Raw genomic sequence first — 13,839 nt, 5'->3', positions numbered from 1 at the left:
TCTTTGAATTCAATCAAATGCCTTTATTGCCATTTCTGTAGAATATAATCATTTAGTATAAATTTAATCATATATGTCTGGTTTCTGTTATAAGTATTTTCATGTAAAGCTGCTTTGAAACAATGTACATTGAAAAAGCACAATATAAATACATTTTTATTTTGATAACACTTTAGTATGGAGACCTATTCTCACTTTGAACAACTTGCATATTACTACTGTAGCACATTAGCTGTTTATTAGCACTATTAGCACATATTAAAGCATGACTATATCCCTTATCCTACCCTATACCTACACTTAAACGCTACAACAACCACCTTACTACACTGTAAAAAAATTCCGTAGAAATTACAATGTTATTGCAGCTGGGTTGCCGGTAATTTACCGTAGATTTAAATCTATGTTATTTACTGGCAAGAGTTTGTTCAAAGTTAAATAAATGTGAAATATTACCAATTCTTTATCTTTACAGAATAAAACTATACAATAACAGCCTCATGCAAAGCATTCTGGGAACCAGAAATCATCATCAACCTTTTTCTGTTTTTTGCTTCAGATTTTGTTTCCCAGACTGTTTTGCTTGATGCTGTTTTTTTTGTTTTACTCTGTAAAGATAAAGACTTGTAAATGTTTAATGTTCATTTAACTGAACAAAATGTTGCCAGTAAAAAACATAAATGTAAATCTACGGTAAGTTACCGGCAACCCAGCTGCAATTTCTACTGAATTTTTTTACAGTGTAGGTATTAATAAGCAGTAAATAAGAAGTTTTATTAAGGCAAAAAATTATTGCATATGTGCTCTCCATAAACGTTTGCTCAACCGCCATTTTGAAAACCACATTTTTAAATGAACATATAGAGCTCCTGTCTGGGGGAAAATTAATATCAAAAAGCTTGTCCAACACACATCAAACACATTTTCAGCAATAAAAGTTTCACTTCCAGATGGTGCTGCTGTTCTGTCTGTGATACAGATGGATTTTGCATGTTAACGGCAACAGGCCAAGACCAGTATTGTGTGTTGACAAATATATGTAGGGAACAATATATGAAGGAAGTGTGCATTCAATAACATGTTTGACCCAGCACCTTTATCCATACATTTGTGTAACATGGCTGTTGCTTTATCACTTTCTATTAGCACAACGTGTGTTCTTATGGGTGTATGTGTGTGCATATGCTTGAATATGAAGCTGTAGCTTCAGGACACGCGTGCATATTTCTGTGCATTTAAGCATGTAACCGTGAAAGACGGGCAAATTTAATGGTCTTCAAACTTGCTGAAAGAGAACTTTGTGTTAAATATTCAGCCTCAGTTTCCCATTCTGGTTGCCTTTCTTCTTTATTTACTCTTCATTGTTTAAAACTCACAGAAATCCGTTTAATTTGTATTCAGGGAAAAACTGAACCTTAGATAAAAGAAACATAAAATTAAACAGGACGTTTGTTTTGACCAGAGCCCCTCCCCTAGGGGGAGCATTCAAGGTTAGCAAAATAAAGCGTAATGCGGCAATACACCGGCTGGAAGATAAGAGGCTTCTTTCATCAATATAGCAGATGATTCAGGGCGTTAAATAAACAGCTTGTCAATTAATAACTGACAGCCCGTCTGCTTATCTTTAACATGTCTGCCATTACACATTCATTTATAGGGAAGAATATTTGGAGATACCGGCCCTATAAGACAAAACCAAGCAACAGCAATATTACCTCATGATTAGATCATTTATGGCATCCACGAACTGGGATATTGTCCACTAACCATAATTGTGAGTCTATATTAACTGCGAAATACAACATAAATAGTAGGTACTATACATGTGTAGTATGAATAATACATTCCGAAAATACTACATTTACAATGTTTACACTGTCACAGGACCATATATTGAGCTACACTGTCAGAAAAAATGGTCCCTGGACTGTGTTATTTTCAACCCAGCAGTGGGTCAAAAGAGGACAAACCCAGCTTCTGGGTTAAATTAACCCAGAATATATAACTGACCCAACAATCTGACCTAGCATGGGTTGGGTTTGTCCCTTTTTTACTCAACATTGAAAATACTTAGGTGTACTTTTTGAAACGGTATTGCTCTAGTGATAGCTTTGCACCAAAAGAACTTATTAGTACCTAAAGGGTACATATTGGTACCAAATGTAGGCTACACATATTTAAATCCCAGATCTGGATCTGCCCTGGAGTCTTGCTATCTGGGATGGTACATATTAGGACCTTTTAAATGGTACTGCCCCAGTGACAGCCCGGGACCTTTTTTTTTTTTTTTACAAAAAAGATACAAAACTGTCAAACACACATCTTTTCTGTTGCTGGCATGGTACCATAGACTGTAAAAAAAGATGGAGGATGGGACGTCACTTCCTTCCATTGTAATGATTTGAAGCCAAAAATGTCCGGCCATGGCCGCTGCCATGTTACGTAAAAACATCAGTTTGGAGCCAGGGCATGCGCAGAAGGAATCTTCCGTGAAGCCAGAGACGGAGCCGCGGTATCAAACGCTAGTGCGCCCAATTCAACCATGCCAATAATAACGACACGCCCAATTTCTATAGCATCAGATTAAAATGAAACATATCACAAAAAATGAAAAAATGAACATATATCAGTATGAACAACTACCTTCCATAACCATCTTTCGAAAAATGTTATTGGAAATGTAATTATTTTTTATCTAGACCCGAGTCCCGTTCGTTTGCATGAAGAGGGCGAGGTTTATGACTTGCAGCCAGCCACCAGGGGGCGATCAAAGAGCACGTGACTTTACTCTTCAAGATGTATGAGCCACACACGGGTGGTACCCTGAGGTTATGTTTTGTACCTTTACATGGACAGTATACTAAATATAATACAAGGTTATACCTTTTTGGGTACAAACCTTTTTACTGTAAAAATTGTGCTAAATAAAGCTAGTAATCATAGAGGAACCATTTTAGTGCTATATAGCACCTATGAAGAACCATACGGGGGTGATATAGCACCACTATAGCACCAGATATGGTTCTATATAGCACAATAGGGTTCCACACAGGTTCAACATAGGTGCTATATGGCAGTGGTTCTCAAACTGGGGGCCGCCAGATGGTGCCAGGGGGCCCCAGTATTATGACGTATTATAAAATACATTAATTTATCATAAATTCCATGTAATGAAACCTCAGAAAAAAAGGCTACTAACCAACAGCAATATGTTGTATTATTTAATATGTTTTGTTTAATTTAAATGTTTAAGTCTTAGGATGTTTTATGTCATACATTTTCTTTTGGGGGGCCACGAAGGGATGCACCATACCCAAGGGGGGCCGCACGCCGAAAAAGTTTGAGAACCACTGCTATGGCACTTAAAATGGTTCCCTTATGATTTCGAGCCAGTTAACCACTTAGCACCATTTGTTTTTAGAGTGTACCTTAAGGATCAATTGTGTTCCTTTAAAATGTACAGTTCACTGATTTGCACCCCTAAAATTCAACTGGTACAAAATTGTTACCTAAGCTAAACAATATGTCCTTAAGGTATAATATTGTACCCTAAAAGGTACAAAAATTGACCTTTGAGGGTACCTTTTCTCTACACTTAATGGATTTAAATTTATCCTAAAGTAATACATTTAACTTTAACTTAAAGACCCACATGTCTTACTGGTATTTGTAACTTTTTGGTGGCTCTTCAGCGCCTGTGGTCTCATGGGATAGTTTCCATCCAATGCATCTCAGACACAAGAATCTTGGCCAAAGCAGTAAATCATTTGTGCAATTCTCACCTGAATACTGAAGATTGGATGTGCTGCTCATTTTGCATACTGATATTCACATGGTAGGGAAGTAGACCTATTCAGATATGGGAGAGTCGTCAGGGCCGTTACAATGATAAATGTTTCTCAGTTTTGTGAACCATCAGTTCCACCCTGCAAATCTTAGCCACATAGGTACTGTACATATACAATAATGTTACTTAATGGTGCCTTATTGCGTTGTGGTAAGAACCTTTAACACCAACATCATTTAGACTATTAAAAATTAAAACCGGTTCTCTTAAGAACCTTTAACATAAACTGTTCTTTGAAAAACTAAAAACGATTTACTTTCAAATGTGTAGCTGTTTGAAATGCGAAGTCTTTAAAATGTAGAAAGCATCTTAACATTGACAAAATGACAACCGTCATCTGTGATGACTTGACTGACAATGTTGATGTTCACCTCATGAGAGGCAGATAGATGTACACGTCAAGCCTAATGATAAACAAGGAAGCATATAAATGCAGCAAAGCATTTTGTGTTATACATCATCCTTAAATGGTGCTGGTGAAACAGGAAAGCGATTATAAAAGATTTTATGTTAATTACAGACGGATTTCCATCATTTACACTCCCTCTCTGGGACACAGATTATTCCTCCCTAGTCTGCTGAGTTTGAAGTGCCCTTCACAGTCCACAAAGCACACCTCTGTTCACAGCAGCCCTCTGTGTGCAGCACACACCACCTGTATATGCCGATAGAGATGCATTCAAAATGTAAGAGAAGGGAGACGGGACGAAAAACCGAAAACAAAAGCGTAATTTATCAGGATAGAAAACAAAAGAGGTGTTTGTCTGAGAGAGGCAGAGGCAAGGAATCGTGTCAGGAAACATACGGGAAAAAGGGGAAAGCCTCAGGCTATGAGATGAAGTGATTGATATGATACACCTGATAAAAGAGATCGAGGTGGAGGAAAAGCAGCAGGGATTAGAAAGCATCCACGCTGACTTTATCCAAAGAATAATCTAACACTTAGAGTAGTGAGGAGAAGTTAGAGAAGTACTGACATGTGAGTAACTAAAAATGAATAAATACTAAATAATTATAATAAAACAGTTAAATGGTTGTGGGCACAATGTTGAATTACATATGAGGGTTAAAAAGTGACCATGTCTGTGAAAATCCAGCTACATTTTTTTATTTAGTAATTTTTTTGTGATTTCTGTTTTCCACATAAAATCATCCTACATAAAGTAAAGGACATTCTGTGAAAGTATAATATTGATATCTTTAATATTGACTGAGTAAGGCCATGTGAAAGATTTAAAATAATGTGAAATCAAACTTTTATGCTCCTGATCCCATTATTAGATTATGAGACTTTAGCCTGGATTTCACAGACAGGGTCACATACGTTAACCTCATATCCTTTGTAGATCAATTAGGATAAATATCTGCCAAATGCATAAATGTACGTGTCACATGGATTCTGAATATTTTGTGGAAAACAAAAATTAGGCAACACATTAAACATTTGCTTTTTCCAATAAAATAAAAGTGAAAGTGGACAAAGCAAAATCGTATCATATTCTGAAGTATGCATGCAATGCAAGTGTAATATTAATCACTATTCACTGGAAATCAGATTTTCTGCCTCTGCTCCTGCTTCTGAAAACTCATTCATGTTCACATAGTGTATAATAACACATGGTGCATGTAGACATTTCACGGCAGGTCTGAATAAATGAAGTATGAATGACATATGAGAGCTGCAGCGAAGGGAATTATTTTTGCGAAACTTACATTTTGTTATGCTATCTTAAGGACTGTACTACTACTTATACAGTAAGGTTATTTTTGATATTGTCAGAATTTCACTTTCTCCTTCTGTTTTTACCAAAAAAATAAAGTCACTATATAGACAGTTTCAGCAGTAAGAACATGAACAAATTGCTTTTGGGGACTTCACGCAACTTCCGGTAGAATCAGTAACAACGAGTCGTTATACAGTAATTTATTTCTGATAACAAAGGGAAATGACATTATCTTCATGCATATATTATATCTATCGCGTATCAACTATTACACTGAGCTAATGTTACTGTGTAAAATTACTATGTTAGCCACATGTCCTTCAATTCTTGCCTGGATGCTCATCGTCTCCCCTCATCTTTAGCAAAACAAAATATTTTATTTTACTTAAAGTATTTGTATCAGAGATCAGTTAAGCCATTAGTCAGACTGATAAATAAATACAAACCGGAAATTTACTTTGGTTCAGGTGTGTAACCGTGACAACGCTCGTTATAGGGTGGTCCTTATAATAGCATTCAACACTCACCCCCTAAATGTGTTAGGATATCAATAAAAATGTTGAATTGTTCCTACAATATCTGGAGGTTGCTCAAAGCCTTTGAATATTTCCGAAATCACATATTTTTGCGAAAACTGTACCATTTAAAAACACACAACACACATAAAACTTGCTTCTTGCAGGGTTACTTTGTTCCAGTTATTTTAGTCTCTTCTGATCCGAGTAACCATATAGCGGACTTGCTTCGTGTTGCTTCAGCCATTGTCTCAGTGTATATTGTGCTTCATTCACATTGAAGCTTTCTTACTTTGAAAGACATATCACAACACAAAACAGGAGTTTTAATTGCATGGAGCATGGTCAAATAAGTCCATTGCTGCCATAAGTATATATTATTAAACAATTATACACGCTAGCACAACGTATCACATAATACACCAATGTGTTAAACTTCAAAGGTCTTGATCAACCTCTACATATTAAAAAATATTAAAAAGAAAATTGCCCAATATTTTTATTTATTTATTCAAACATATTGGTGAGGTGAGAGCATGAACTTTTAAAAGCATCCTTTGAAATATACAGCTTTGGAATTTTTTTATTTCTGGTTCATTCTGTCAACTACTTGACAACATTCCTGCAAAATTCCTAATAAAAATAGTTTTAATATGGATTTATTTGCGCTGAAACTGGACAAAGCAACAAATAGATATTTTCAGAATAAATTCTGCAAAGAAAAGTTTATATTCATTTTTAAACATAAAAATAATGCTAATGTTTTTACATGTATTTTAATAGGTAAAATGGTCTAGATTACTTTGCATTGTATTTAGGCCCAATCCAATTTCTCTGTCTTACACCTAGTTTTGCACATTCACATGAAAATAAGGGCTATCCCAATTGGGCCTTACTTGAAATTGCAAAACTAAGGGTAAGATAGAGAAATGGGATTGGGCCTATATCTACTCGCACAAATTGTTGAATTCGCGTTTAGTGTTTATGCCCCATAAGTCTTTTACATTTGCTGTTGCGGGTGATGTTATGTCACTCCTGAGGTTTTCTTTGGTTGGAATTCAACAGACACTGGACTGAAATAGTCACAATATGTAAAATAATATGTATAAATGATGATTATAGGCAAAACTGGAGTGGTCTTTTAATTTTTTTTTCTGTGGCTGTATTTGAAACAACATGGGGACAAGTAAATAATAAAATTAATTGTTGGGCGAACCATCTTTAAACCCAATATCTCCACAATTTCACTCAAACCAATCACACATTGTCTTAGATTCACTTTTAATTTCACCAAAGAGTGATGCTCTCCTATTAATAAAACAAAGCAAATACCATTGAGCACTAGCAAGCAAAATCTACTACAGGTTAATTAGACAATAATTGGCATTGGTGTAGTAAAAGGTTACAATATTTTGGCTTGAGAGATTGCAAGGAAAATGTCACATTAACATGTATGCAATTAGTCTGGCCTTTTTCGAGCAAGAGTATTATCATAAATATTGACATTTTTTGGGCCGCCTATTTTTCTAAACTTTGAGCTATTGTTGCAATTGTTACATTTGAAATTGACGGCCTTAATATTTCCGAATGTATAATTTATTTCCTGAAACCGTCCAGGGTCTAAAGTGACTACAGCTGAATACACAACTAGTACTTTAATAGGTTTCCTATCTCAGTTGAAACAGCTTGTTTGTGACGCTTCCAGCAACAAAAAGTTATAACGGAGATTTGGAAAATAAAATTGAATTCAAACAAAGCCTTGGGCCCTTGTGTAATTGATTTAGTTAGGCATGATTTGAATGACCAGTTAGCATTCAGGCTGAAAGTATATTTTTGTGTCTAATTCTAACCAGTCAACCTTTTTAAATACATCCGGTGCTCAATCAAGCAAACAATATATGGAGCATACGTACTTAATAAAACTCATAACACGTCAATATCCAAACCATTCTATGTGCACTTTATTTACAATGATTTAACAGTTATCAATATTACAACCCTTAATCACCATCCGCATACAGTTCTGTAGCCTCGTATGTCAGAGCCGAGCACTGGCAAGCCTGAAAATACTGTTTAGTGTTTAAAACTACAAAAAGTGCTAAAATAAAATCATTAAAAAATGATGGATAGAGAACATAATATATGAACATACAAAATAAAAAATTTGATTCATATTGTTAATTTTTTATTTTTACCACAAGTCTGTTGTTGTCTCCATAAACAGTTCCCATATCGAACCGAAACAACAATAGACATCCTCTGTTATGTAATGGCTGATGTGTTGTGTTCAGTAAGGTTTATGTAGTATTTGCTCCCTGGCTCGTACTCATCTCTGTTACAAAGGCATAAGGGTGAGTTCAGTCTGCACGCATCAATTAAACTACGCGACTTCCTTTAAAGCACTGTCAGTTAGCCGCTCCATGTAGTTTCGTAGTTCCTTAGAGTCGCCAAGTTCAACATCCTGACATACCCACTTAATGTCATTATCCTGCTCCAGCTTTTCCTTAACCGGGCTGACGCTTTCCACCGGGATGGTGGTAAACGTTGAAAACTTCACTCGTTTTCTTTTAGTCGTCGGCGAATCGGCCTTGCTGTCTTTCCCTGTGCAGACGGTGGCGCTGTCGGCTCCTCTGTGCACTTGACCTTGAACGTTCTTTTGCAAAGAACCGCCGTTGAGAAGGTGGCTGCCTTCTTCTAAACCTCCTAAGCTGGAGTCCATGATGGTGATGTGCTCTTCGGTTTGGGGCGATAGGCTTACGTGGCTCTCCAAAAGTTCTGCGTCATTTCCCAGCCACACCCAGTCGTGTGCGTGGTGCATGTTCTCCTGGCCTTCGATGGAGATCTCCTTGTGTCTGTACTTGAGGGTGTACGAGATGCAGTTGATCAGAAACACGAGAATAGCCAAGCAGAAGACGCCTAACAAAGCATACATCCCGATTTCAAGATCCGTTAGTCCGTGTGGTGTTTGCAGGTCATCTTCGTCAATGTTGTGTCCTCGGGGAAGATCCACCTGAGCTGGAAAGTCAGAGAAGTCAATGGGAATCCCCGGCAGCTGGCTCCCATCATCCGACAGTTTCTCTCCTCCCGGTCTCCTGATGATTGCTGTTTTGGTTGTGGTTGTGATTCTCCTCGAAATTCCGTCCTCCATGTCCGATATGGAGCTTCCGTAGTAGTGGTTGTTCATTCCGGTCCTGTCTGGCAGAGATGGATTCTGCCTGCGGTCGCCCGTTCTGATGTCCACATCCTCACCATCCTGGCCGTAATCACCGGCTCCTGGCCTCAAGGCGCTTTCGCTTCGACCGAATTTCACACGGATGTTGCAGTTTCCGGCAGCCAGGACGCTCCGGCGTTTAAACTTCTGGCACACTTCAGTTACTGTCATCTCTACATGCACCAGCAGACCTTGACCCTCGGCCCGTGCAGAAATGATTGGCCACCGCCCCCCTGCGTCTTGTCGTACGGACACCACCTCTTCATCCAGAGAGGTAGCTGTCAGAAGAAAGCGCTCAGGATTGTAAAGATCAAGAGGAGCCATGGAGCCGTCGCTGAACTGCAGCCAGGCGCTGATCAGCGCCTCCTACAGAGCAAAAAGAGTAAAACAAGAGATACATGTCAGCGATTTGGCCTAAACAAAGGGTTAGCCAAAGTGTTTTTAACATGACATGGTATATTAATATATCTGCATGTTTTTTGCATAGTTATCAAAATAAACAAAGCCCTTGAAATATAATTATTATTTCTAACATGATTTTTATCATCTACACATATCTCATGAAATATAAGTATACATCTGGGAGGATCTGGCAGAATCTGTATTTTTATCCATCAATACCTTCTCACATTGCCGTCTCAAAGTCTAAGCAGCAGATTAAGCTCTCTCATGAGATTCTCTGTTTGGAGTCAGCATGGCATGTGTTTGTTGTGGATAAGGCAATACCAGAATGCAATGCAAAACGTTTCATTCGTCATGGTGAAATGCGCTGGAGGAGATCACATATCAGGAGAGTCATTTATAAATACCAACACATTTATTCAGGTTTGAAGCGTCGATAAAACAATTGCTCCAGCCCATTAAAGATTCATTATTTCACCAATAATCATGCATGCAGTGTATTTTTCTTTTGCTCATTTGTGTACAAGCACAAGCTGAAGGTTCTCTAATGAGTTTGCTTGTCATGCTGTGAGTTCAAGGTCCAGAATTATCTTTGGTGAATTAATAAAATTGACTATAGTGAGCTCACCAGTACGTTTATTAGAAACAATATAATACATAAAGTATTATATAATACATATTATATAATACATATATATACAAGTATTATATGTAAGGGATAATGTAGAGGCAGCCGGTAGTTATGTAAGGGATAATGTAGAGGCAGCCGGTAGTTATTGGGAAATAAGCCCCGACAGTGTGATCAGGACCCGACGCGAAGCGGAGGGTCTTGTATCACACTGAAGGGGCTTATTTCCCAATAACTACCGGCTGCCTCTACATTATCCCGCTTATTACACGGCTACTTGCCACATAAGAAAAAAAACTGGACATGAATATGAATTTGAAACATTTTATTAGCATATTTTTTTTAATTCACATGTTTATCCTTCCGCGAAACGATATAGTACCACCACCTGACTAACATTCAAAGGAATTACATAAAAAGACAGAAAATACAGAAGGACTATTTATAAACATCAACATATGAATATATATATATTTGAGTATGTTATTTATTTACAAGTATTAAATTGCACATTTCCATTAATTGTGAACTGTGACATTGTAAATGTGGTCCCAGCGGGGATGTTGAAGTTGATGTTTTTGGTAGAGTCAGCGGAAGTTTCCTCTATGGACGTTGTGTTGATTGCACCTAAAATCACACTTATCATTAAAATATGTTGGTGATTGCATTTTATGATAAAGGTATATATTTAATACGAACACTTACTGCTTGTCAAGCTGTTGTCAGGATTTGATGAGAGTATACTGCTCCATTTCTGTCTGTCAGCGGTGGTCGGAGTCCAGTAAGTCTTTAGACTGCTTTCACATCTATGTCCGGTCACAGTCATAATCTCTCTTGTTTCCAATCCGGCACGCGAGAGAAGTTGCACAGCCGTGCTTCTTAAACTGTGGTTTGTGTATCTTCGTGAGAGGCCAGCTGCTTCGCTGATTGTGGGCATCATCTTGGCAAGGTAGTTATGTCCCATCGGCTCTTTAGAGTACCAGACTGTTCTTTTGTTCAGTGTTTCCTGGTTTTGTCGTAGTGGATGAAGATAAAATGCGTCTGCGTCTGACGGACAGAGTGCCAGGTATTTTTTGAAAGTAGCAACAGGACACTTGGGGTTGTTGGGTTCAGCGAAGATGCAGCCTCTGTAATTTTCTTTACATGGATCTTTCGGGTCTTTGTGGTTTTTAGTCTCTGCATTGTGGGACAGAGTAATGTATTCGGTGCCATTGTCGTCACATTTCATGGTAAAAGAATCCCTTCTTAAATCTCGGTTCCCTTCTCTGCCTCGTCTTGCTAGATGTAGCTGTACATCAAACCACACTTTCCGAACTAGACCAGTTGCTGTGTCTGGCGACAGCACATCAGAGTTTCGTATTAGATGCATGTCTGCTGGCGAGATCGGTGGATGATGGTGACTAGTGTCTTTACCAGCTTTACGAATGGCTTTAATTGTAGATTTAAAAACTGCATTGCTGGAGTTGAAGGTTGGACTTTTCAGGATATCAAACTTTTTAAAATATCTGGCAATGCCAGTCCTGATGGCCATATAGCTGGCTATTGAATAAGTCTGACCGTTCGCACTTTGCACAGATGCATAAAATGATCTTAACACCTTATTTAGATCCTCTGCTTCATACTTGTCTGACTCGGTCTCCATTTTTTTCTCTTTTAGCCAGTCTTCGAGAAGTTTTATTGCCCATTCTGTATTTTTTTTTGTGTTTGCTTCATAGCTGTCATGCTCTATTTGGTCAAGTTCCGTCTCAGAAAGCTCTCTGTGTCTTGTCGTTGTTTGTTCTTCGTAGTTACATTTTCGTTTTTTCTTCTTAATAGGGGAGCCATCTGAATCGTCATCTATCCACTGTTCAAACGTTTTGTTTTTACCGTACATGTTAAAATTAATGTCGAAATTTTCCATTGTGGTTGTCAATGTCCAGTGTTTGTCAGAAGATGGCGCCAGACGGTAATCTTTGTTGGCGCGGAGGGATTTTACGCGTGCAAGGAGTGCCGGCTATGCGTTATTATTTTGGAGCGGTTATTATTTGAAAAGAACGAACCTGCAAATGTCTCAACTGACCAATCAGAATCAAGCATTCAAGAGTGCCGTGTAATAATGGGAAATAAGCCCCGACAGTGTGATCAGGACCCGAAGCGAAGCGGAGGGTCTTGTATCACACTGAAGGGGCTTATTTCCCAATAACTACCGGCTGCCTCTACATTATCCCGCTTATTACACGGCTACTTGCCACATAAGAAAAAAATCTGGACATGAATATGAATTTGAAACATTTTATTGGCATATTTGTTTTAAATTAACATTTTTATCCTTCTGCGAAACTTTGCACAGATGCATAAAATGATCGTAATACCTTATTAAGATCCTCTGCTTCATACTTGTCTGTCTCCATTTTTTTCTCTTTTAGCCAGTCTTTGAGAAGTTTTAATGGCCATTCTGTATTTTTTTGTGTGTTGGCTTCGTAGCTGTCATGCTCTATTTTGTCAAGTTCAGTCTCAGTAAGCTCTCTGTGTCTTGTCGTGGTTGTCCAGTGTTTGTCACAAGATGGCGCCAAACAGACAGTAATCTTTATTGATCTTTATTGGCGCGGAGCGATTTTACTCGTGCAAGTAGTCCGGCTATGCGTTATTATTTTGGAGCGGTTATTATTTGAAAAGAACGAACCTGCAAATGTCTCAACTGACCAATCAGAATCAAGCATTCCAGAGAGCCGTGTAATAAAATACAATAAAGCTTGTATAATACATAAAGTATTATATTGTAATATGCTAAAGTAATGTGCATCATTTAAATCATACAAACTGTCTATTAAAGATATTTGTTGCAACTGCAGATCCTGTAACTACTTTTTTCTCAGTGGAAATCTTATCAGCATTTTTATTTTAGATGTTAATTAGTTTTATTTTTCTTTATTATTTTTTAAGTCTGTGTGGCAATATTCCTTGAGTTATGCAAGCAATATTTATCTGATCATTTTGTAAGCACACTGTAAAAAAGCTGCAGATGTGTGCAAGTTTATTCAAACTGGTTATGCAAGTTATTTAAACCTATTATTTTTTCATTTTTTTATTAGAAAACACTGTAAAAGGTGAAAGTTGGATCTACTTAAAAAATAACTTAAATTAGTAAGTCAAGTCAAGTCAAGTCAAATTTATTTATATAGCACAACATTAACACAACAACAGTTGATCCAAGGTGCTTTACAGAAGGTTACATTAAAGGGGACAGAGAATGAAAAACCATTTTTACCTTGTCTTTGTTGAATAATGGAAGTCTACCCACATTCACAAACATACAAAAAGTGCTAAACATGTTAAACATCTCAGTCTCATAGAAATTCCTCTTTTAGAAATGTCAGCAAGAAAACGGCCCAATCTGAAAAACTGATGCTTATGACATCACAGGCATCTCACTGCCCCTCCACTTTAAAATAATTGGCTACATTTTTTGAGTGGCAGCAAAGTCAGCCAATCAGTAATGAGATTGTAAGTTAAGCCAGTAGGGGGAGCCAAAT

The 13,839-nt window shown here is 37.5% G+C and overlaps 2 protein-coding genes across 2 annotated transcripts in view; both read right to left on the bottom strand.

The window, feature by feature from the left end:
• Nucleotides 1-7,521: 7,521 nt before the first annotated feature.
• The window catches only part of LOC135729654 (transmembrane protein 132C), a 287,538-nt gene continuing 281,220 nt past the window's right edge, over nucleotides 7,522-13,839 (bottom strand). Inside the window, exon 9 of the mRNA XM_065247459.2 lies at nucleotides 7,522-9,663. Coding sequence (XP_065103531.1) covers nucleotides 8,467-9,663 — 1,197 coding nt within the window. The 3' untranslated portion in view covers nucleotides 7,522-8,466. The remainder of the gene's footprint in view (nucleotides 9,664-13,839) is intronic.
• LOC141283001 (uncharacterized) lies at nucleotides 10,591-12,356 on the bottom strand. Its single transcript, XM_073816250.1, has 2 exons — nucleotides 11,033-12,356; nucleotides 10,591-10,954 (listed from the first exon to the last, which is right to left on the bottom strand). Exons 1-2 carry the CDS (start codon nucleotides 12,225-12,227, stop codon nucleotides 10,815-10,817), a joined length of 1,335 nt encoding a protein of 444 aa, XP_073672351.1. The 5' UTR covers nucleotides 12,228-12,356; the 3' UTR covers nucleotides 10,591-10,814.

Source organism: Paramisgurnus dabryanus, chromosome 11, assembly GCF_030506205.2.
Source record: "Paramisgurnus dabryanus chromosome 11, PD_genome_1.1, whole genome shotgun sequence".
NCBI lineage: Eukaryota > Metazoa > Chordata > Actinopteri > Cypriniformes > Cobitidae > Paramisgurnus > Paramisgurnus dabryanus.
The sequence above is the reverse complement of the archived record's forward strand: the minus strand, read 5'-3'. Positions and strand labels throughout refer to the sequence as shown.

What these genes read in the sequence shown, in the direction of transcription:
- LOC141283001 (XM_073816250.1), bottom strand. Translation starts at nt 12,227, where the DNA reads ATGGAAAATTTCGACATTAATTTTAACATGTACGGTAAAAACAAAACG. An exon ending in TGACAACAGCTTGACAAGCA is followed by an intron (nt 10,955 to 11,032) that starts GTAAGTGTTCGT and finishes GTGTGATTTTAG; the next exon opens with GTGCAATCAACACAACGTCC.